The sequence below is a fragment of the Neopelma chrysocephalum genome, unplaced genomic scaffold (genome assembly GCF_003984885.1).
Source record: "Neopelma chrysocephalum unplaced genomic scaffold, ASM398488v2 Primary Assembly neopelma1_75, whole genome shotgun sequence".
NCBI lineage: Eukaryota > Metazoa > Chordata > Aves > Passeriformes > Pipridae > Neopelma > Neopelma chrysocephalum.
The window spans coordinates 12316103-12336606 of NW_020897736.1; the positions used below are offsets into that span (position 1 = coordinate 12316103).

The window sequence follows — 20504 nt, forward strand, 5'->3', positions numbered from 1 at the left end:
TTTTCTTAAAACCTCCAGCTCCTGGTTTTGGGCGAGAATTTCCATTTGCATAGGAATAAAAAAAGCCATTTTCAGCTTTTTTGTTCCAGGACAGAGCACAGTGTTTGGGTACCAAAAGCTTGGAGAGAGGAAGTGGGCCAAGAAATGCTCCATTGGTTACATTTTTAACAGGCTCCTGAGTTTTGGGTTAATCTAGTGATTCCACCCCAAGGTGCCCCTGAAATCTGCTTTTTTTCCCCAGCAATGCTCCAGAAGCACTGGACTGTGCTGGCTTCAGCCATGCAAATGCTGAGTGGCATGAAAATGCCATTTGGATTTTGTTTTCTGGCTGGAAATTCATCTTTTAGGTGCCAAAACCCCCACTCCTGAATGCAAAAATTAATTGACTTGTAAAAAAACCAAACATTTTTTTGTCAAAAAACTCATTTGGGTGGAAAACTCCCTTCCCAGCTGGGATGAGGTGCTGTGACAGTGGGTGATGCTTTACTGCCCAAGGTTCAGATGATGCACAAGGATATCAGTAATGAACAGCCTTGGTGTGAGAAGAACACAGCAGTTCTTGGGATGGGGCAAATATAGCCTGGGAGGCAGGAAAGCTGGTCTGATCCACACATGCACACACTTTCAGAAAATTCCTGACCTCTAAAAAGTCTCAGCTATCCATTTGGGGCTGCCACATCCCTGCCAAATGCCTCCATCCTCCCTCTTTTTTCTCTCTCAGGCTAAAAACCCTCAAAATTAACTTTTTTTCTCAAACAAGGGACAGTGAGCAAGCGCCTTTGGGGAACAGGTTAATATTTACATGGGTATTTTTGCAAACCTCCAGCCCTTTCACCCATTTACCAGGGAAAACACCGCATCCCTGAGCATTTCATGACCAGAGTAAAACCCACTGCAGAGCTAAGGGCAAAGCCTGGCTCTTACAACTGGGCCATCACCCACAGCCCAGCCACACCAAAAACATCCAGGGAGTGCTGCCCCACTCGATGCTGGGGTAAAACTCACTATTTTCCGCTCGTAAAAAGCCCCGCTGCTGTAGGTGGTGGCGAGGGTGGAGGCACATTCCTCCAGGTACCAGGGCTTGTAGCCGTTCTCGGTGGTGCTGCTGATGGAGATGGTGTAGATGCTGTTGGTGTAGCCATCACAGGAGCAGTAATCGCCCTCTCTGCCGCCGTTCCCTGATGCCCAAACGAAAATGGACCCCAGTCCCCTGCGACCCTGTGGGCAGAGAGGGGATGGAGGGTTAGAGGAGGTGTTTGTCCAGGATAAGGGGTCATCTAGGCACAGGGAGGAAGGGATAAGTCTGATTTTTTGGTCTGGATATAGGGTTTGGTGAGGGTGGAAGGACGGGTCCCATCCTGCCCAGCGCTCAGCCCCCTGGGTCAGTCCCCACACACGCTCCCCTCAGCTCAGCCAGCCCCAGTTTACAGGCAGCAATTCCCCATGAGGATGGGAGAGCCTCCAGCAATGGGATTTTGACATTTTCCACAGGCTTTCCTCAGGAAAAACATCTTGGGTACTCAGAGTCCCTGGACCCGGCAGTAACACCTGGTTCTATGAGGAACTGGCAGGAAACCTCTCAAAACCCACGTCTCCCAAGCCCACAAAGCACCTCAGGAACCACCCAAACCACCAGAAACCTTTCCCCGGCTTATTCTTTAGGTTCCTTTTGTTTGTTTTTTAATTTTTAAATTCCCGTCACTTGGCAGGAACATCTGATGGAGCCATCCCCACTGGGCACAGCTGTGGGAGCCCACTGGGAACGGGGGGGGGCAGAAAGGCTGTACCGGCCACCCAGACCTCCCTGGAGCCAGGGAAAATCCCAGCTGGCAGTGGCAGCCCGTGGTGCCAACCAGGGGCCCCTAATGAAGCTGATGTCACAGGGGCAAGCCCTGTTCTCCATCCAATCCATTACCGGGACGCCCAGGAATAACCCAGCCCTGCAGGGGTTTGGAAGCAAGGTGCTGCCATCCCAAAAAAGGATTTTTGGTGATCCAAGGGGGTTAGGGGCAGGAAATGAAGTGGCTGGTTCTCTTCCGTGCCCTGTAAGGCAGGGTTCTCCGGGGAAGATGGCACTCTGCCGGGCTTGGCAGGCGATGGAAGAACACGGCAGAGCAGCCCCGTCCTCCCCGCGGCTACTCCTGCCACCGAGAGGTTTCGGCGCTCGCCTGGGCAGATCTGGTGTTTGCCTCTCTCCCACTGCTCTGCAGCAGCTTCCTCCACAAAAAAATGATAAAAATAATAATAATAAAGCAGCTTTGCTCTGGAGGAATTCACTGGGATTTATTGTGGGTTTTAAGCGCCAGGGGGAGCGGGATGTTTATTACCTGTCTCACCCCCCTCCTGGAGCAGAGGCTTTCTGAGCTGACCCTGCCTCTGGATACACAGGCTAAGTCAGGCTTTTTCCTTACTTTATGAAAGTTTTCATTATCTGGGCTGCCTCCCAGCCAAACTGGGTGGGTATTTCCCCAGCAAAGATTAATAGAGCTGTCTGGAGCTCTGCAAGAAAAAGTGCAAATGCCAAGGGAATTATTGCCCTGCTCCGTGTCACGGAGAGCTCGACCCAGCTTGCCAGCCCACCAAGCCTGTTGCTGGCATCTCCCACCCTGCTTTCCAGGGTTTCCTGGATCTTGAAGGAGGCAGCATCCCAGCCCACGCGCTCGGCGCAGACCGTGACCATCCAGCTCGCCCATGCCAAAATCCACCCACCCCCAAGGACGAGTCCCACTGCATGCAACCCAAGCTTCCCAAATCCCTAATCAGAGGAATAAAACCAGGCACTGATTGCTGAAGCATGTGGAGATGTAGCAATGATTTCAATTGGGATCGAAAGACAGGGAGCCCAGACCTCCCTTGCATCCCACATCCTGAGTGTTGCCCCCGTGGGAGCTGAGAAGGCTCCTCAGACCTCATTCAAACACACATTCCTACGAGGCCCAGGCAGGGCTGCACTGGAGTAAACTGGGTTTGGAGCCAGCACAGTCACATGGAGGACATGAACAGGCACATGAATGAGACTACAATACACATCTAACACCTGACAGCATTCCGAGAGCTCACTGCATATTGCAGCTCCCTCAGATCAGAAAAAATCCACTCTTTCCCTTTGCTCTCAAACAAGGAACTACCAATATTCCTACAAGCACACCCCAAACACCCAACTTCTTCATTTGCCATCCTCTTAAGCCAACACCATGCTAGAGAGGGGGCTCCTTGCAGCTATAAATCGTGGATCTGAGCATCATTTGAACCAGGGAATCCCTCCCTGGCCAAGGTGGGGATGATCCAGCTCACCCCAGCTGCTCATGGTTGGCTGTGGGATGCACAGCATCTCCAGCTTCTGCAGCACTGCGGGGCCTGGGTGTTTGCCCAACGGCACTCCATGAGCCACCAGGATAAATCTCCCCTCGTTAGCTCGGGAACTAATAAAGTGTGGCTGGAGGAACAAGAAACACGATGATAAATTACTCCAGCGCAGTCCTATCGCTAATAGATAAAGGTTATTTTAATGTTTCCATTAAAAACTCAATTTTAAGGATTTATAACTCAGTTACAGCTGTTTGCTCGGGCTAAAGGTGGTGGTTAACTATCTCCTTGCAGCTTTCCTTGTTATTTAAGGAGAAGAAGTTGGCAATTAAGAGCTGTGCACGCGGGATAGTGGGTGCCACAAACACCAGTGGCAGCTGGGGAACAGGGCTGTCCCCTGGGAGACAAAAACAAGCATCCCAAAACAGTGGGGCTGTGCTGGGCAAGGACTCTGCTGCCACACATTTGCTCCTGCCTGGAAAAATAAGGTCTAAAAAGCAGCTTGTTCCCCCGTATTTACACGGCGTGAACTCCCCGGCACTTCAATGGATTCCTCGGCAGGCTCACCGCCCCAGCAGGAAATCAAGTAAACAGTGGGAAAAACACTCCACCCTATTTTTAGATAAGAGACAGGCTGCTTACCCGGCCTGTGGCCGCCCAAAATCCTGGCACAGTGTGAGAAGAGGCAGCAGAGGAAGAAGTGGAGGCAGGGGTCAAAGTGAGGGGGTTCCCAGCCCAGCCTGGGGCTGCTGGTGGCAAAACTCCAACCCCAGATTCTCTGAAGCACCCAGGGAACACCCAATGTGGAGCCCTGGGTTGCCGTGACACTCATCCAAGGCACCCACCAAGCTGCTAAGAAAGGTCTTTTTCCTGATGCTTTTAGCCAATATTGGGTATTTTTTAAAAGCTTCCAGAAAGAGAAGGGCCACAGGAAGGTCATGGCATCCCCAGCAGGGATTGATTGACAGCTGTCAATCACATGTGATGCTGGCTGAACTTTCTTGCTGGAGGATTTCAAGGATAGTAATCCATTGTTGGACCCTGTGGTGGCACCCATGCCCCTGCCCAGCTGTGACACAGCTGCTCACTCCAGGTGGAAAACCAGGGAAATGCTTAATGTGGCGGAGACCTCTGGGAGAGGATACCAGGGGCCTAGGGAGGGTGGAGGAAGGGGTTGGAGATACTTGGGGGTGTCCCCTTCTGCCCATGTCAGGATACAGGGAGGACATTTTGAGGTGAAAAGTCACCCCCCCCAGGAACCAATCTGGGTTTCTCATCCCGGCAGAGCTTCGCAACACAACCTGGGGCCTCCCTGCTCTGCCAGGGCTCTGCCTGGTCGCCAGTGCTGCCGGGTGGTCCCACCGGGGCCGGCCATGCCGAGGGGTCCCACCATCGCCAGGCACCTCCCGCCGTCACCACCCTCGGCTGCAAAATCCACCGGAGCTCTTAGGGACGCCAGGGAAAACTAGGAAAAATTAGAGATGATTGGCTTTCCCCCCCGCCCCAGCCCTAGTGCTGGCATCACCTCAGGGGGCCGAGCTGCCCATCCCCGCGCCGGACCCCGGGCCGGCCGTGGCCCTGGCATGCGTTCCCACGGGACAGGAGGAGGAGGGCAAGCACATCTGGGCGCTGTGGGATCCACACCTTTTTAATGCCTTGCTCAAAAGCCTGTTTGGCCAATAGACCAGGTCCATCAACTGTCTTCCCATCATCATCTGGCCCCCAGCTCGCGCTGTAAATGTCAATGTAATCGGGTCTGATGCCAAGCGACTTCGCTTCAACAACATCTGTTACATCTCCATCTAACATACGAATGCCTAAAAGCACAAAAACATCAGACATTAGGGCTTCATGGCGTGGATGACAGTGTGAGGATTGCAATCAAAGGGCTTTGTTAGCGGCGGCGGAAACCGCACGGCTCAGGCGCGCCTGGAATAGCTTCAACCCGCGGTCCTGCATGCCAACGAGCCTGGCAGCGGGATGCTGGGGAGCTGCTTGGGAAGTTTTCTCTGTTGCTGGCTTCATGGCTAGGGATGGAGAGGGGGAGGTTAAAATTCACTTCCCCTCCATTGGTGGGGAATGGGTGGTGGGAGTGGAACTGCACTCCCCAGTGGCAAAATCCGCCCACTAAAAACCTTTTTTCCCTCCCTTTTAATTCATTAGCTAACACGTCTCTCCACTTGGAAGATATCGGAGTTTCCTGATCACTCATGCCCGCCCAGCCTCAGGCACATTGGCAGGGTGAGGCCTCTCCCCTTGAGTGGGGATGTGTGTGACAGTCCCCAAATCCCATCATGCCCAACTGATGCCAGCAGTTCTCCAGAGTGGGAGAAGCCCCAGGCTGTGCTTTGCACAGCCAAAATCAGAGCCAGGACCCCAACCCATGGCTGAACAGTGCCACCTGGGATAACCCTCACTTCCAGTTGGGAATGTCAGCAGGCACCAGCCAGGGTGCTCACAGACAGAGCTTCTCAGCCATGGTGGGATGGGCTGGGGGATTGCTGCACACCCCCAGCCTCCAACTGCTGAATTATGAGAGTACAGCCCGCTCTCTCTCCATCACCCTTCCCCTGCAGGATTTCCACTCTGCACAGTGGGTGGAGGGTGCCAGGCACCCCAATGGGCTGCCCAGAAACAGCCCTTGCAGGAAAAGACATGCTGGAAATTTCAGCATCGTATTTTGTCAGCCAGGGATAGCCTGGTTTATAAAAATGCATTTCCCCTTCCACATGTATTTTGTCTTAAAGCAAACAAATGCAGGCAGATGTCATTCCAGCTGCAGCTGCGCTCTGGACACCAGTCAACTCAAATATCTTTCTGACGCTGCCCCCGATCAGCCAAAACCAAGCTTAGAAATGTAAAACCAGGGAGCTGAGCAGTTCCCAAAAACTTCCTCTTTGTCAACAAGAAAACACGAGGAGAAGGGGTGAAAAGCCGAGCCTGGTGTCTGAGCTGCACTCGGCTGCGGCACAGCAAGGAAAACCAGCCAAGGGATGCTGGCTAAATGTGGGCATGTTCACCAGCAAGCCCAAAATCAGCCCAAAGCCAACCCAAAGCCAGCCCAAAGACAACTCAGAGACAACCACCTGCAATGCCAGACTCCCTGGTCAAATAATGGGGAGCAGGAGGGAGCAGGGATGGATGCTGCAAAATAAATGAGCTTTGTGCCACACAGGGAGCAATACCAACCTCCAAAGTGAGCACTCGAGGAGAGGGAAAAGGAGGACGAATGGCAGGAGCCCTTTGCTTGAGCAGTGATGTGTTTTGCCCAGAGCAAATGAAAAGCAACGCAAGGGCACTGAAGAGCAGCCAGTAAAATTAGATGGGAGCTCTCCAAGTGTGACAAATAGGCTTCCCCAACAAGTTGTGCTCATTAATCGCTGCTTTATTTGTGTAATCCATCTAAAATCACTCTTGGTGCAGCTATAGCGTGTTTTCCTCCATGATCCCAAACTTCATCTGGCTCAGACTGTATTTTTCCCCTTTGCCTCTTGATGTTGTGGGAAGCCCCCGGCCCCCAGCCCTCTGCCAGGTGCCTTGTCTCATTCAACACCTCCCCAGCACACCCCTGGGGCAAGGCACTCGTTAAAGGGAGCAAATTAAAATGAGACCCATAGGTCGTCATAAAGTCAACAAGTAAAGCTCGTCTCCACCAGCAGCTGCAGAGAAACAGGCTTGAAAAGGAGCAGGAAGGGAATGGCCTGTTCCTGCAGGATCCAAAACTGCACTAAACCCCACCAGGAGCTTTGCCTTGCTCAGCTGCTGCTTGGTCTGCACTTGGAGGTGGGTTTTTAGGGGCAAGAAACTTCTAAGAAGCAAGAAGCCATCACACGTGCAGGAGGCAGAAAGATGGGATGGGTTGATGTGCCCCTGCCAGTCCCCCATTCACCCTCTGTGGGGTTATTTCTTCCCTGTGGAGACTTTCCCCACACAGGCAACCACTGGAGGTGGTTGGCCAGGAGCAGGATCCCTGTAGGCACTGCTCCCATGCAGACACAACCCTAACAAAAGCTGTTTCTTACACAGCCAGGATGAACAAGACAAGAGAAGTAATTAAGTCCCAAATCCACCCCATGGAGCTTGGGTCCACGCTCCCAACAGTCAATTCTCCCAGTGCTGGTTTGGTAGGAGGGGCTGCAGTAAAAACCCCTCTCCTGTTCCAGCCATGTCAGGGATGGGGCTGAAACCCCTGGAGCGAGAACCCAGCTCCAGGTATTTGTCCCCTGCATGGTCCCACCAGCCATGTAGATGGGACACCACACTCCCAGCCCCACTAAGACCCTCATCTCCCCAGGGGTGTTATACTCATGGGGTTGGCCAGGACTGCCCCAGGTCAAATCAGCTCAGCTAATGCAAATGAAGTCTGCGATGCTAATTACCACCAGGATCCAATTTGGTGATAAAGATTCATTTGCTTCCCGCACATTCTGTTATTTGTAGGACTCTGCAAAAGTGCCCACCCTACACACAGCTCCAGCCCCACACCTCCCTGGTGTTTTGCCCATGAGGGTATTTTGGGGGTCTCCCCAGACCCCCCCACTCCAAGCAGCTCATCTGCAGATATCGATCCCACAAATAAGTGACTTCAGCTCTGAAGCTCAACCAGCACCACGGAGCACAGCAAACACAGCCACCCCAAGGACAGACCCCCCGAGAGAAGTTATGGACTTTTGGGGGGTGAAACCACAACATCCTCAATCCACGTGCACCCTCACAGCAAGGATGCAGCCCAAGTAGAAAGTTTCCACCCCAAAATACGCAGAGCCAGGGTCCCTTGCATGCCATATCACCCATCCTCCCCCAACACCCCCGGAGTTCTCTGCAGCCGAGGCATCAAGGAGGAGACTCTCCTGGCAGTATTTGGGGGAGCAGCCTCCCACCACCCACCCTGGGAGCCCATCAGCGTGGCCAGGGTGGCCACAGTGCCTCGGGGGGACGGTGAAGGGCAGGGGAGTGCAGAGGTGCAGCCTCACCTCCGATGCGGGCGTTGTAGGCGATGCCCACGATGCAGTACGAGTTGTTCGCCGCCGCCGCCACCTCCCCCGCACAGCGAGTGCCGTGTCTGCAAAGAGAAATCCCCCATCAGCTGATGCCCATGGCAAAGGGTCCCTCCAGCCACTCCCCAGCCAGCACCCCAAAACCAGCCTTGAGGCCAAAGTGGCAGAAGAAAGTGCCCCAGGAGATGAAGAGTTCTTATCCAAAACCCACAGCAAGTGCAGGGGGGTGCAAGAAACTAATGCCAAAAGCAATTTGTTGTTTGCATTTTGCACCTAAATCCAATCTGTTGTTTGCATTTTACACCTCAATGCAACTTGCTTCTTTGCATTTTGCACCTAAATGCAATTTCCTCTTTGCATCTTGCACCTTGATAAAATCTCCTCTTTGCACTCCTGTTTCCTTTCCACATGTACCCATCCCACTTTTATTTACTTGAAGCCCAAAAAGTGTGTCCAAGCTTGCCATCTCAGCCACCCATCCTGACTTCATATGGTTTAATCCCCAGCCAGGGCAAGGAACCCCCAACAGTGCTGTAGTTTGATGGCTCAAGGGTCCACTAGCAATCGGCACAGGTTGGACTTGCATTAAACACGACTGTGCAAAGCCCATAACGCAGCCTCCTTTGAAGCACTGGGTATGGGGAAAGGCCACAGACCTGGAAGACACCCCAGGGGGGACACCCAGCCTCCCAGGACCCCACAGACCCTGGCCCCATGGCAATTAGCATCACGTACTTATTCTCATTGCTGGCATCGTAGCGCGGAGTCGGGTCGTGGTCGTTCCCGTTGACGTCGTAGCTTGCAAGAGGATCCTGAAAATACGTTGCCACCATTAGATTCAACTTACCAGGTGGTTGTGGTGGCCAGCAGCTGGAGTGGTGGCCAATGGAGCCAAGCAGGGCAGGAAACAATATTTTCCCCTTAGTTTCTGACTGTTTCCTCAGGATAAATAGTTTTAGGCTGCAGAACTGCATGTTTCCCAGGGGAAATATCCTGTTACCACAGGAACTGCTTCTCTGAACCCCAAATCTTGTTGGGTCCAGTACCCCACTGTGGTCATTTGGTTTTTGAGCTGGGGCTGAGCGCGTTCATGCAGGTTTTTGGCTCTGCCCTGGTGAGCAGAGGGAGGCGGCTGCTTCCCAAACAGCTGCAAAGGGAGTTTCCCCCAAACCTTCTTATCTCAAAACCTCATTTCCTTCTTAAAAACATCTCAAGCTTTCTCAAAAAAAAAAAAAAGAAAAAAAAAAAACAACAAAAAACCAAAAACCTTTTCCTCTAAATATGCCAATGCACAGACTTCAGCTGTGTTTATACATTGAAATTCTCCATAAATCAACTTGTGGTGAGGATCAGCCGCAGCCCATTCACCCCAGCCCATCCATCCCCCAGCTCACGTAGTTCTGCAGGAGGTCGGGGTGGTTCCTCTCTATGCCGTCATCCAGGATGGTGACCACCACATTCTTGCCCGTGTAGCCCCTCTGCCAGGCTGACAAGATGTTCATCTCCGACCTGCACCGACTGTTTTTATCGCCGCAGTGCTACAGAGACAAACGCAGCTGCAAAATGCTGCAACCCCATTCCAGCCCATCTAAGCAAACAGCCAGGCTAGGAGCCCATTTAATCAACCAGAAAATATATTTACAACCCACCCCCTGCCATATAACTCGTAGATTTGTTATAACTTTACTTCACAGATCAAACCCATCCAGCAGCAGTTAATCCAGGCAATGCTATCTCCCTATTATTCTTTTCCTCTTCCATTTCAGATACTGTGGACTCTTGGGTTTTGAAGAGCTCGTTTCCTTTCCGCCCTTAATTTTCAATGAATTTCCCTGTCAAATACAGATCGATGACGCTGGCAGGAGAAAAATGATATTACAAATAGATGGCTGCAGCTCTGGGATGGGTAAAATGCAGTGGTGCTGCTCCCACGCCTTCGCTGTACAGCCCATGATGAGGGGCTGCTAACGAGAGTGAAACACTTCAAACTGCACTCTCACGTGCATTAGTCCACAATTTCAAAATCCTGCTGCCAAGCACATTTGCTGATATCGAGGTATGTCATGACTGGCTGGGCTGAGCAAAGATTGATGATGCATTTGCTTAAAAATAAAGGAGCCCCCCATAAGGCAGAGGGGTCCTTGCGGGGAAATACCCACCAGGTACCACATGTTGGGCCACACCGGGTCGTTGAAGGGCAGAGCGTGTGGCTCCCCTCGGACCTGCCTCTTCACCCTCCGCTTCACCTCCTGCTGCTGCAGCCAGTCCACCTGCAAGCAGAGACATGGGTCAGCATCACCCTTGGGCACAGAGCCCAGAATTGCCCAATGAAATGGGATATGGGATGCAGAAGTGATGCCAGTCACAGCCTGGACCCATCCCAGCATCACCCCATGCTCTGGCAAACCCTCATCTCCTTGGCCAGAGCTGCTGTGGAGATAGCAGGTCCATTTGGAAGGAAAAGGATGGATGGACAGACAGACAGAGTGAGCTCAGCTCTTTGTGATCTCTGAGCCAGGGACCAGATTCCTCTCCCGGTGCAGCAAAACCCTCAAGCATAAATAACGTCGCCTCTGAGTGCAGCCTAAACCCCCTGGCTTAACGAAGCACATGCTGGAGTCCTGCTGGAGACAGACAACATATTTCAGTGTTTAGTCAAAGTTTTGGAGAAGACTCGGGTGCTTGGCTTAGTCTTTGGGCTGATCCTTCCTGCTGGGAGGCAGCAGCTCAGCCTTGAGACTTTGCCACCTGGCTCCAGGGCTGCTCATCCTTTGAGCTCGTTCCTCCTGACGAAATAATAAAATTGGGGGATTAACCCAAGGACAACACGCGTTTCCCAAAAATGTGTGATGGCCATACACAGCCACGGCAGATCTGGGGGACGTGGCCAGCTCCAGAGAAGTGTTTTTGGCAGTGGCTGAGGGCGAGGTGGCCTTGGAGCCGATCACTCTGACATTTGTTTGCTTTTCAGCAGGGCATGACACGCAAAGAGATCAAACAAGAAATGATCCGGAGAAGGCCAGGATTGGGAAACACTGGTGTTTGCTGTGGTGGGAGCTGCCTACGGTGCTGATTTGGGAGCAGTCACATCCCATCCCTGGCATGCATTAACCCCCCCAAACCTTTTATTCCCCACAAAAAAGGGCTTTCCTGCCTTCAGCATGAAGGTAAAGCCCAAGTTTAGTGAAAAGAGATAACGAAATAACTTATAGAACAAATCTTTAGAAGTGTCCATGTTGGGGAGAGAACAGAGGCACCAGCTGATGAGCTGGGAGGGTTCTGTGGCACACCCCTCCTTGCTGGACACTTTCTTCCTGATGGCTCTGGGTCTTCTGGGAGCTGCTCATGGGGATGTCTCTATTGTTGTGACTAAGGGCTGGCAACAAAAAGAATCAAAATCCAAAACACAACTTTTGTTGGGCTCATTTATGTAAAACTGCCAGCTGAACAGAGTTCTTGCACAGTTTATAGCTTTGTGCCTCGGATGGAGGTGGACTGGGAGCTCTGCGTGTCAGAAACCCGACAGCTTCCAGCCTACAGCTTGGGTTTTAAACACATATATATTTTAAAGAAAAAAACACTGTTGAAAGGAAAAAAAATATATATTTCATAGAAAAATGAATTTCCACGCTGCCTTGGCTGACGACAGAGCACTGCTTTGCTTGTACTGTGATGGATTTAAGCACTGGAAGCAAAAATACCACTTCATGGTCTAGTTAAAAAAAAAATAAAAATACATTAAATAGAGGTTATGGTTTTTTTCCTTAAAGCACCACTCCCTGGCAGCGTTACCATGGGTCTCATTGTCCAAGCCACAGCTACTGCCTTTCCCTGCAGCTTTGCTGGATGCAGGAATGATGGGAAGATATGGGATTTTGCAGGGTTTTTGCCAGGAGCTGTGATGCCTTGTGGGGATGTCTTCATCTCAAACATGCTCCAGATCGGCCCCAGTGCTGCCAGCCCAGAGTCAATGTGTGTGGACATGGAGAAATCAGCAGTTTAAGGGCATTGATTTCAAGGGGGAGTTGATAAATCAATGTGGCTGGCATGGGAAAACAGGTAAGCAGGAAGGAGCCTGGGGCATCCCTGCAACAGCTCCTGTGGCTTGTGAAACTCGGATCAACATCTATTGTTAATCCAGGGTGGGGGAAAAGCTTCTTGGAAATTTAAAAAACTGAAAGTCTTTTTACCACTAGCCCAAGGTATTACAGTCCTGAGACCCAGGGGTCCCTGTTCTACCCCTGCAAACCCTAATTATCACAGAATCATAGACTGCTTTGGGTTGGGAGGGAACCTTAAAGCTCTTCTCATTTCAATCCCCTGCCATGGGCAGGGACACCTTCCACTAGATGAAATCGCTCCAAGCTCCGTCCAACCTGGCCCTGGACTCTTCCAGGGATGGGGCAGCCACAGCTTCTCTGGGCAACCTGTGCCAGGGCCTCACCACTCTGATGGGGAAGAATTCCTTTGCAATATCCCATCTGACCCTGCCCTCTGGCAGTGGGAAGCCATTCCCCCTTGTCCTGTCAATCCAGGCCCTTGTCCAAAGTCCCTCTCCTGCTCTCTTGGAGCACCTTGAGGTACAATTAGCAGTAAGGAGGTGACTGTGAGAGGCACCAAAGGACCCTTTGCCCTTCCTGCAAACAGAGCAGCAGTTTTACATGTTCCCCCTCACTTTGAGATTTTCAGTGGGTGATGCCCCAACCCAGCCAGCCAGAGTGGCTCCACCAAACACGGTAACCAACAAGGGTGAGGGTGCAACTCCCTTTGCAGCTCCAGAAAAGTGATTGCTTGACTTATACCAGTGGATGTGCATGAGTTAGAGCAGAGATCCAGGATAAACAAGTTGGTTCTAGCATATGTTTGCCATGGCATGGCACAGATAATTAAGGTGAAGTTGATTTTGCCACAGTGCGTGGCTAGAGGGACAAGGACTGAGGCCATGGCATCCTCTGATGTGGATTAAAGAGACTGACATGGATTAAAGAGACTGAAGCAGTGACCTGGAGGTTCAAGCCCTGCACGGAACAGCAGGAGCATTCCAGAGAGCCAGGAAAGTCTAGGGCAACAAGAGCTGCAAGTGGAGCCCTAAGAGGGGTGGCACAGCATGGTGTGACCCAACTCTGCATCCCACTGCCCCTCCACACTTCGTACTCTCACCGCTACAACCTGCCCCCAAAATTGCTGGATTTGCCATGTTCCTCCTCCCTTTCCGTGAACTGCCACATCACTTGGCTCATATCAGCCCCAAACAAAGCAGCTACAGGGTCTCTTGGGGCAAGAGGGGAGCTGGGCAGCAGCGTGGACCAGGGCCCCAGGTGCTGCCCTGTGTGTGCTGGGTCTCCCCTCTCCTAGACTCCTCCTCTGGGAGGAGAACTTGGCTGTGGGTCCTTGTGCCACCGACCCCCACAGCAAGCATAAATAACAGCTCTGGAAACAATAGCCCCTGGAAGGCAGGAACCACCCAACATCTGCAAACAACTGGATGGGCTGGTTCTTCAGGATTTCTGCAAGATCTGTTTCCATCTTCCCTATTCCAGCTCCTGTCCTCGTGCCTCAAGGTGAGGTTTTCCTGCATGCATGCTAAGCTGGTGCCATCCAAATGCATCTCCAAGAGGATTTGCAAATGTACATGGGAGAGGGGGAGAGACAAGACATGCCAACAGGTCTTGAACTGATAAGGAAGGATTAAGAGAACAGGAGCTAATTGATCCAGCTTGCAGCCCATAGAGCAAGGTAAGGTAAATGTTAATATGACTAAAAGCCAATTGATTTAGTTTGCATTATAACCAGACTCATTTAAATGGAGGTATTTCAAATGCAGAGCCGAATCCCTGGTTTGCTGGGATGCCTGTGCACCTCCCCGAGGGCGAACAGCTTTAATTAAAGCCCAGCACACTTCCAGGGCACCAGCTCCCCTCGCTGTGGTTTCCCCGCCGGCAGCGCAGCCACGCGTGCACCTCCTCAGAACTGTGCTACACAGACCTTGTCCAAATATTTAACAGTAAATTTCTCCGGAAAGCCAGCTGGCTGGGAAGGGCAGGGCTGCTCTGAGCATCTGGGGAGATGTGGATGGGACATGTGGTGCTGAGTGGGTTGGAGATGCCTCGGGAAAGAGCATCCCAAGGGTGGCTGGGAGCATCCCCAGCGTGGCCAGGCATGGGTGTGAGCACCAGCAGCTTGCTAGAGCATGGATACCTTCACCAAAATGGCTTTTTCTGCATTTATGTTCCCCTCTCCAAAAAAAAGAAGACCCTCCCCACCATTAACCCTTCCCTGCTCTGCAGAAGTCCCATCTCGCAGGGCTTGGGTGAGATGGGGGAGGAGAAGAGCCAAGGCAGAGCCCCAGCCCTTCCCCACCACCCCAAGCCCAGCTCACTCAGGTCCCTCCTTGCCTTCTTCCCCCCCTTCCCCATTACTTTTGTCAATTCAGCTGCACTGAAAATCCCTTTGGATGCTTGCTCTAGGAAAAAGCAATGCAGAGCTATTGCCAAGGATTTCACACATAGCAACCATTGAGGCAGCAAGTGTTGTGGCAACTGGATCAACACCCTGAGCATGCAACAGCCTTTCTATCCTGGAAAGCTTTTTCCTCCTTTTCTTCTCCCTGGCTTTCAGGCAGATGTTAGTGTTTAGTCACTTTTAAGTATTTTTCACCGCTCTCCGTCCCCGTGTCCATTGAGTCACCCCGTGCATGCGCAGGGCCGTGGTTCAGGGATAACATGTCACCCCAAGATACTTTGGCTCATACTTGACCCAGACCAAGCCAACAGGCTCCTCCAGGGGGAAGCAGGCACCCCCATCCCCACAGAGGCCAGGGGACCTCAGCCCCGTACCTTGGGGTCCATGCGGAGGAAGTTGTGCGGTCCCCGGCTGCTCAGCGTCGAGCGCTTAAACGTCCTGCTGTGGTGAAAGTGGTAGTAGTTTTCTAAGCTTCCAATCTGAAAAAAAAAAAAAAGAGTTCATTTGGGTTTGTGTTTGTTTATTTTTTTTTAAAGTGTGTTTTCCCGTGGTTGCCCCCCATTTTGGTGCTGGCAGCGTCCCTCTGTGCATCAGTGCAGCCGTGCCTTGCGCCCTAAATCCTTCACTCACACAGAGCTGCCGGGGTTCAGGGTAGTATTCAGGATGCTGGCACAAACCCCAGTGCCACCGTGCCCTGCACCCCAAGTCCCTCACTCACACAGAGCTCCTGGGGTGCAGGGGGCATTCAGGATGCTGGCACGGACCCCGGTGCCACCGCTGCGGCAAACAGCGTTGGTGGTCGGACGCTGCACCGGCACAACAGAGCCCGGAAAACATTTTTATGAATTTTCACCCATTAAATGCATCTTTGCAAACTGCCTTTCATCAGCTCCCAAGCAGAAATAATGAGCTAAAAATGAGCTCAGCAGCTGCGGCGGAGCCAGGGGAGCTGTGCCTCATCCTCCTGCCTTCCCCACCCGACACCCCGGCTTCGCCCCGGCAGCAGGAACAGCCCATAAGAAGAGGTGATGGGATCCCTGATAGCCCTGGGATGCTCCTGGGAAGTGTGGGATATAAAGGTGCTCAGTCTGGAGTCAGGGACAGCAGCAGTTGCAGGAAAACACAGTGCCAGCCATACCACCCTGCCAAGCCCTGGGGTGGCTGTGCTGCCTCCGGCCCTCTCATCCTGGCATCTGGAGACACCACAACTCCTCTTTTTTCATCCCCAAAGCACGGATAAAGTCCTGGGGCTATGCAATGAGTCAGGGATCTCAGGCAGGCACCGCATGTGAAACATCCCGTGGGGATTCACAGCCAGAGGGATGGAAATGACCCAAAAGCTGCACTCACTGGTGTGCAGCTCTGGTATGCAGCTCCCAGATCACACAATTTGGGTACAAATTGGGACACTGCTATAAATTCCCTTTTGCCTGAGGTTGGTTTTTTTCTTTTTTTTTTTTCCAAAAAAAAGAAAAAAAAAACAAAACCCCCACAAAAAAAATCTCAAACCACATCCCATGTCAGGAGCTGGATACTGGGATCTAGTGACATTCCTTGTGTCTCGCTCGCAGGACCAGGAAGAGCCACGCTACAAGAATACATCTGTGGCCCAGAAGTTGAAGTGACATCTTTAAGGCCACGTGTGACCCAGGGGCCGGGGTGACATTCCTGAGGCCAGACCAGGACTGGCTGCAACAGAGCAGGGGGGAGCAAACAGGTTTGTCCAGATCAGACGCTAAAGCAGATGACAACTACTTACATCTTTATCACACTTGATACCTTGGGATGTGCCAGTGCCTCTTACAAGCATTAAATATTTAATTAGTCTTGCTCTGCCTTTTATGCCAGATTGTCATTTCACCAACTTGACTGCTGTTAGTGTGATTTTTGTAATTTATTTCCACTCGAGTTTATTTAAATGCTCCCTGTTCCCCCTTCCCCCCTCCCCTTGTATTCTCTGCATTACAGCAGAGCTGGGCACTTTCTTTAACATCCCCATAAAGCAGCTGCTCATCACAATCTGCTTTTGCCTTTTAAAACCCATTCATCAAACCCACTCATACTTAGGAAAGGGAAGGAGAATGCTTCAGCCTCTCCATGTTTTGGGGAAACCTTGAGCAAGGCCACCTTGCCTCTTGCTCACTTTGCCTGGAAATGAGGGCACAGGGCTTTCCATAGAATGCTGAAATAGCTTGGGTTGGAAGAGACCTTAAAGATCACCTCCAACCTGGCCCTGGACACTTCCAGGGATGGGGCAGCTACAGCTTCTCTGGGCAACCTGTGCCAGGGCCTCACCATGCCCAGAGTAAACAATTCCTTCCTAAGTGAAAGATTTCTTCCTTCCTTTTTGCAAATAAACACAAAATTACCATGTGATGCAAATCAGCCAGAGGACAGGGAGCCAATGACCCTATCACAGGCTATGGGGATAATGGTGAGAGCAGCAGGGAAAGCACCCTGTGCCCTAGGTTCTTTATCCTCCTGGGATTTAGAGGGAAAAAATAAGAAAAACCTTCTCATGCTAAGTCTAACTTGAAAGACTGAGCAGAGGTTGGTCCCAGTGGCCTCCAGAGGCCCCATTCCACCCAAGGTATTCTAAGGAGAAGAATTTAAAAATGCCACTTTTTTAAATGGAAAAGTATTTGTTCTCCACATGGTGAGTCAGCTCAGTGAGGGCTCTGCAGTGCAAGCCCTCCAGCAGCTTTCCCAAACCATCCCATCTCCGTGAAGTGCAGCTGCACTGGTGTCTTCCAGGAGGATGTTTTCAGTTAGGAAGGCTGCAAGCACTCCCCTCCTGTGGACACCACCCATTCCCATCATGGACAAGGGCTAGAGTCGCTGAACTTCAGGAATTCTCAGATGGTCACGGACGTATTCAGCCCAGCAAAGATCAAGTCCAGAGCTGCAAGTTCCAGCATCTCCCAGACAACAGGAATCCAGGAAAGCTCCAAGTCCAGCCCAGAACAAATCCCATCCACCTCCTGCACTGCAGGTGGGACTGCTGAGGATGTGCCAGCCCTCCTAAAACTTAGCGTTGGACACCACACGAGGAAAAATCCGCATAAACCCTGCACCCGGGATGGGAACAGGCTCATCACCACCCCCGGGCAGCGGCTGCCCAGGGCCCCGGCCACGCTCAGCCCTCACAGCGCCCTCAGCCAGGCCTGTCCCGGCTCGCCCAGCAGAGCCGCCAACAAAGCCCGGCGGGGAGGAATGAGCAGGCGTTCGGGGCTGTAAGAGCTGCTTCTTTCGTTGAGTTGTTTGCTTCACTTAAATAGAAGTTGACGCAAGTGATTCCCCAAGGGAAATGTCACTCTGTCATGACCCAGAAGGGTTTGGAGTGTCTCGGTTCGTGGTTTGGGCACAGGAACAGCTCAAACCTGCATGTGCCTTTCCCAGCAATGCCTTTCCCAGGCAGTACCATGTCAGGAGCCCCCAGAACTGCATCTCAGAGGAAAAGAGGCCACCAGTCACCATCCCAGGGCTGAGCCTCCTTGCACCTAGTTGGCCCTTCCAGTGACCATCACCTCTCCTCCTCCTCCCCCATCACATTGGACTCCACCCGAACATCTCCCCAGGGCAGGGTGATCCGCCCTTGGCAGAGTTTTCCAGCAGGTTTTGTGCAGGATCAGGCCTCCCAGGAGGGTCTATCTCACTGGGGACTGTGTCATCCCCAGCAGCTCCACAAGCAGATGATGCAGCAGGAGAAGCTGGGGGCACCCAGGCCCCCACAACACAAACCCCAAGCACAACATTGCAAATGTCACACACAAGTGTATGAGCACAGGGAAAGTGGTTCTTCGAGGTTTGGCCCTTGAGAAGATCCAGTGGGAAAAGCCAAAGGGGCTTGGGAAGCCAGAGGGCTGAAGGGAGGGCGTTGAGAGCAGCTGGGGAAGCCCCAGCGGTGCACGAGCTCCCAGTATCCACCGGGAAAGGCGGGAGCCAGGAACACCCTGATGCAAGCACAGAAATATTTCCCCTGCTCTCCAGCCTGCACGGGACTGCCCCGGGAAAGGGCTCAGAGGGGAGGGATAGATGCTCCAGTGGAGACACATTGTGCCCGTAGGCCAAATGCCTCCAGCGTCACAAGGATGAGCTCAGAAAACTGGGATGCTGGGGAAGGAGGGAGAGGCGACAGATGCTCCAGCAGGCAAGGGACACAGCAAAACCCCAAACCAGGAGCTGACGTTAGGCTGATGCAAATCGGGAGAGTGGGAAGTTCAATCAAGATATTCTCTGGCTGAAGAGGGATAAACACTGAAAAGCCCTTTGGGTTGCACAACCATCTTTGCCCAGCCCTGTGACAGAAGCGTTTGAATAATACAAGAGATTTTCTCCTTGGTGGGACTAGAGCCGACTGCAGCAGGTAGGAGACCGAGGGTGGGATGTGAGAGGTTATCCCCCACGGGAGGTCACGGACACGGGGGCAGGAGACAACATCCCCAATCCAGCCTTCCCCCCAAAAAAGATTGTTTATGCAGCACCCTGTGACTTTAATTATGGTTAAAAGCAGGGTTGCGATATAAAGCAAGGTTATAATTTGGAGTCCAGGAGACACCTTGGGCAGGAGGACAACCTTGAAGTGCCACCCAGCCAAAAAAGCACCATGGCAATAAACTCCGGAGGAAACTCCGAGGACACCAGCCCGCATTTGGGATTGCAGAGGATGAAGAAATAGAGAGGAAAACGAGCTGCTGTGCTGAAAGTCGCCTTTAAGCCACCCGTGTGCTGAGTGGGCTTGAAAGCAAAAGTTCTCCGTGTTCCCAAAATCTCAGATAAACCCAGGCCAGAGAGTCCAAAGTTTGTTAAACCCACAAATGCAACTTTCCGGGGTGGGAGGAACTTGTGCAACCCCCCCGGCGGTGCGAGGCGAGGGCACCCCGAGGAGGGGCACCCAGCGGGGGGGGAGCGGGGCCGGGGCTGCCCCCCCGGGCCAAAGCGCTCCACCAGCGTCTCCGCATCGTCCTCATCCTCATCCCGACCGCTCCAGGGGTCTCCCGGGGCTCATGTCCCGGTCCTGGGACGCCCGGCACCGCCTCGGTCCCGGGAGAACAGGCAGCTCGGCGGGACCCCCGGCAGCTCGGAGAGCCCGGGAACCATCTCCCAACACCACCCCGGTCCCGGGAGTGCCGGCAGCTCCGCGGGACCCCCGCCTCCTCTCCGGTCCCGGGACCCTCGGCAGCTTCCCGGCGCCAGGACCCAGAGTGCGAGACCGCGGGCAGCTCCCCGGCACCGAGAGCCCCAGCAGCTCTCAGCTCCCGGCATCTGCCGCAGGCTCCCGGTCCCGGAACCCCCGGCAGTTTTCCGGGACGCCGCCGCCTCTCCGGTGCCGGGACCCCCGGTAGCTTCCCGGAACCCCCGGCTCCTCTCCGGTCCCAGGACTTCCAGTGCCTTCCCGGTCCCGGGACTCGCGGTGTGAGATCCCGGGCAGCTCTTCGGTCCCAGGCTCCCCGCAAACCCCCGGCAGCTCCCCGATCCCTCCCGCCAGCCCCCAGCGCGACCCCCCCGCATCCCGCTCCCGGTGCCCCCGCACCTGCCCGCTGCCCGGAGCCCCCCGCTGCCCCTCGCCGTCCCTTACCTGCCCCAGGCTGATGTACCCGTAGGCGGCAGCGAGGCGGGCGGCCTCGGCGGGGCCCCCCCGCACCCGCACGGCCCAGTGGTTGGTGTAGACGGTGCGGGCGGGCTCGGCGGCGGCCCCGCGCCCGGGCAGCGCCAGCGGCAGCGCCAGGGCCAGCAGGC

General features: G+C 53.2%; 1 protein-coding gene across 3 annotated transcripts in view; it reads right to left on the bottom strand.

The window, feature by feature from the left end:
• Nucleotides 1-20504, bottom strand: part of PCSK6 (proprotein convertase subtilisin/kexin type 6) — a 49331-nt gene that overhangs the window by 14010 nt on the left and 14817 nt on the right. For 2 of the 3 annotated variants that reach the window (XM_027688660.1, XM_027688659.1), the window contains 7 exons: nt 15140-15244; nt 10463-10573; nt 9698-9841; nt 9039-9115; nt 8280-8368; nt 4951-5123; nt 1006-1218 (listed from right to left, as the gene is read on the bottom strand). In XM_027688660.1, coding sequence (XP_027544461.1) covers nt 1006-1218; nt 4951-5123; nt 8280-8368; nt 9039-9115; nt 9698-9841; nt 10463-10573; nt 15140-15151 — 819 coding nt within the window. In that variant the 5' untranslated portion in view covers nt 15152-15244. Of the gene's footprint in view, nt 1-1005; nt 1219-4950; nt 5124-8279; nt 8369-9038; nt 9116-9697; nt 9842-10462; nt 10574-15139; nt 15245-20343; nt 20464-20504 lie in introns of those variants that run through there. The other variant, XM_027688661.1, reaches the window with a different exon arrangement.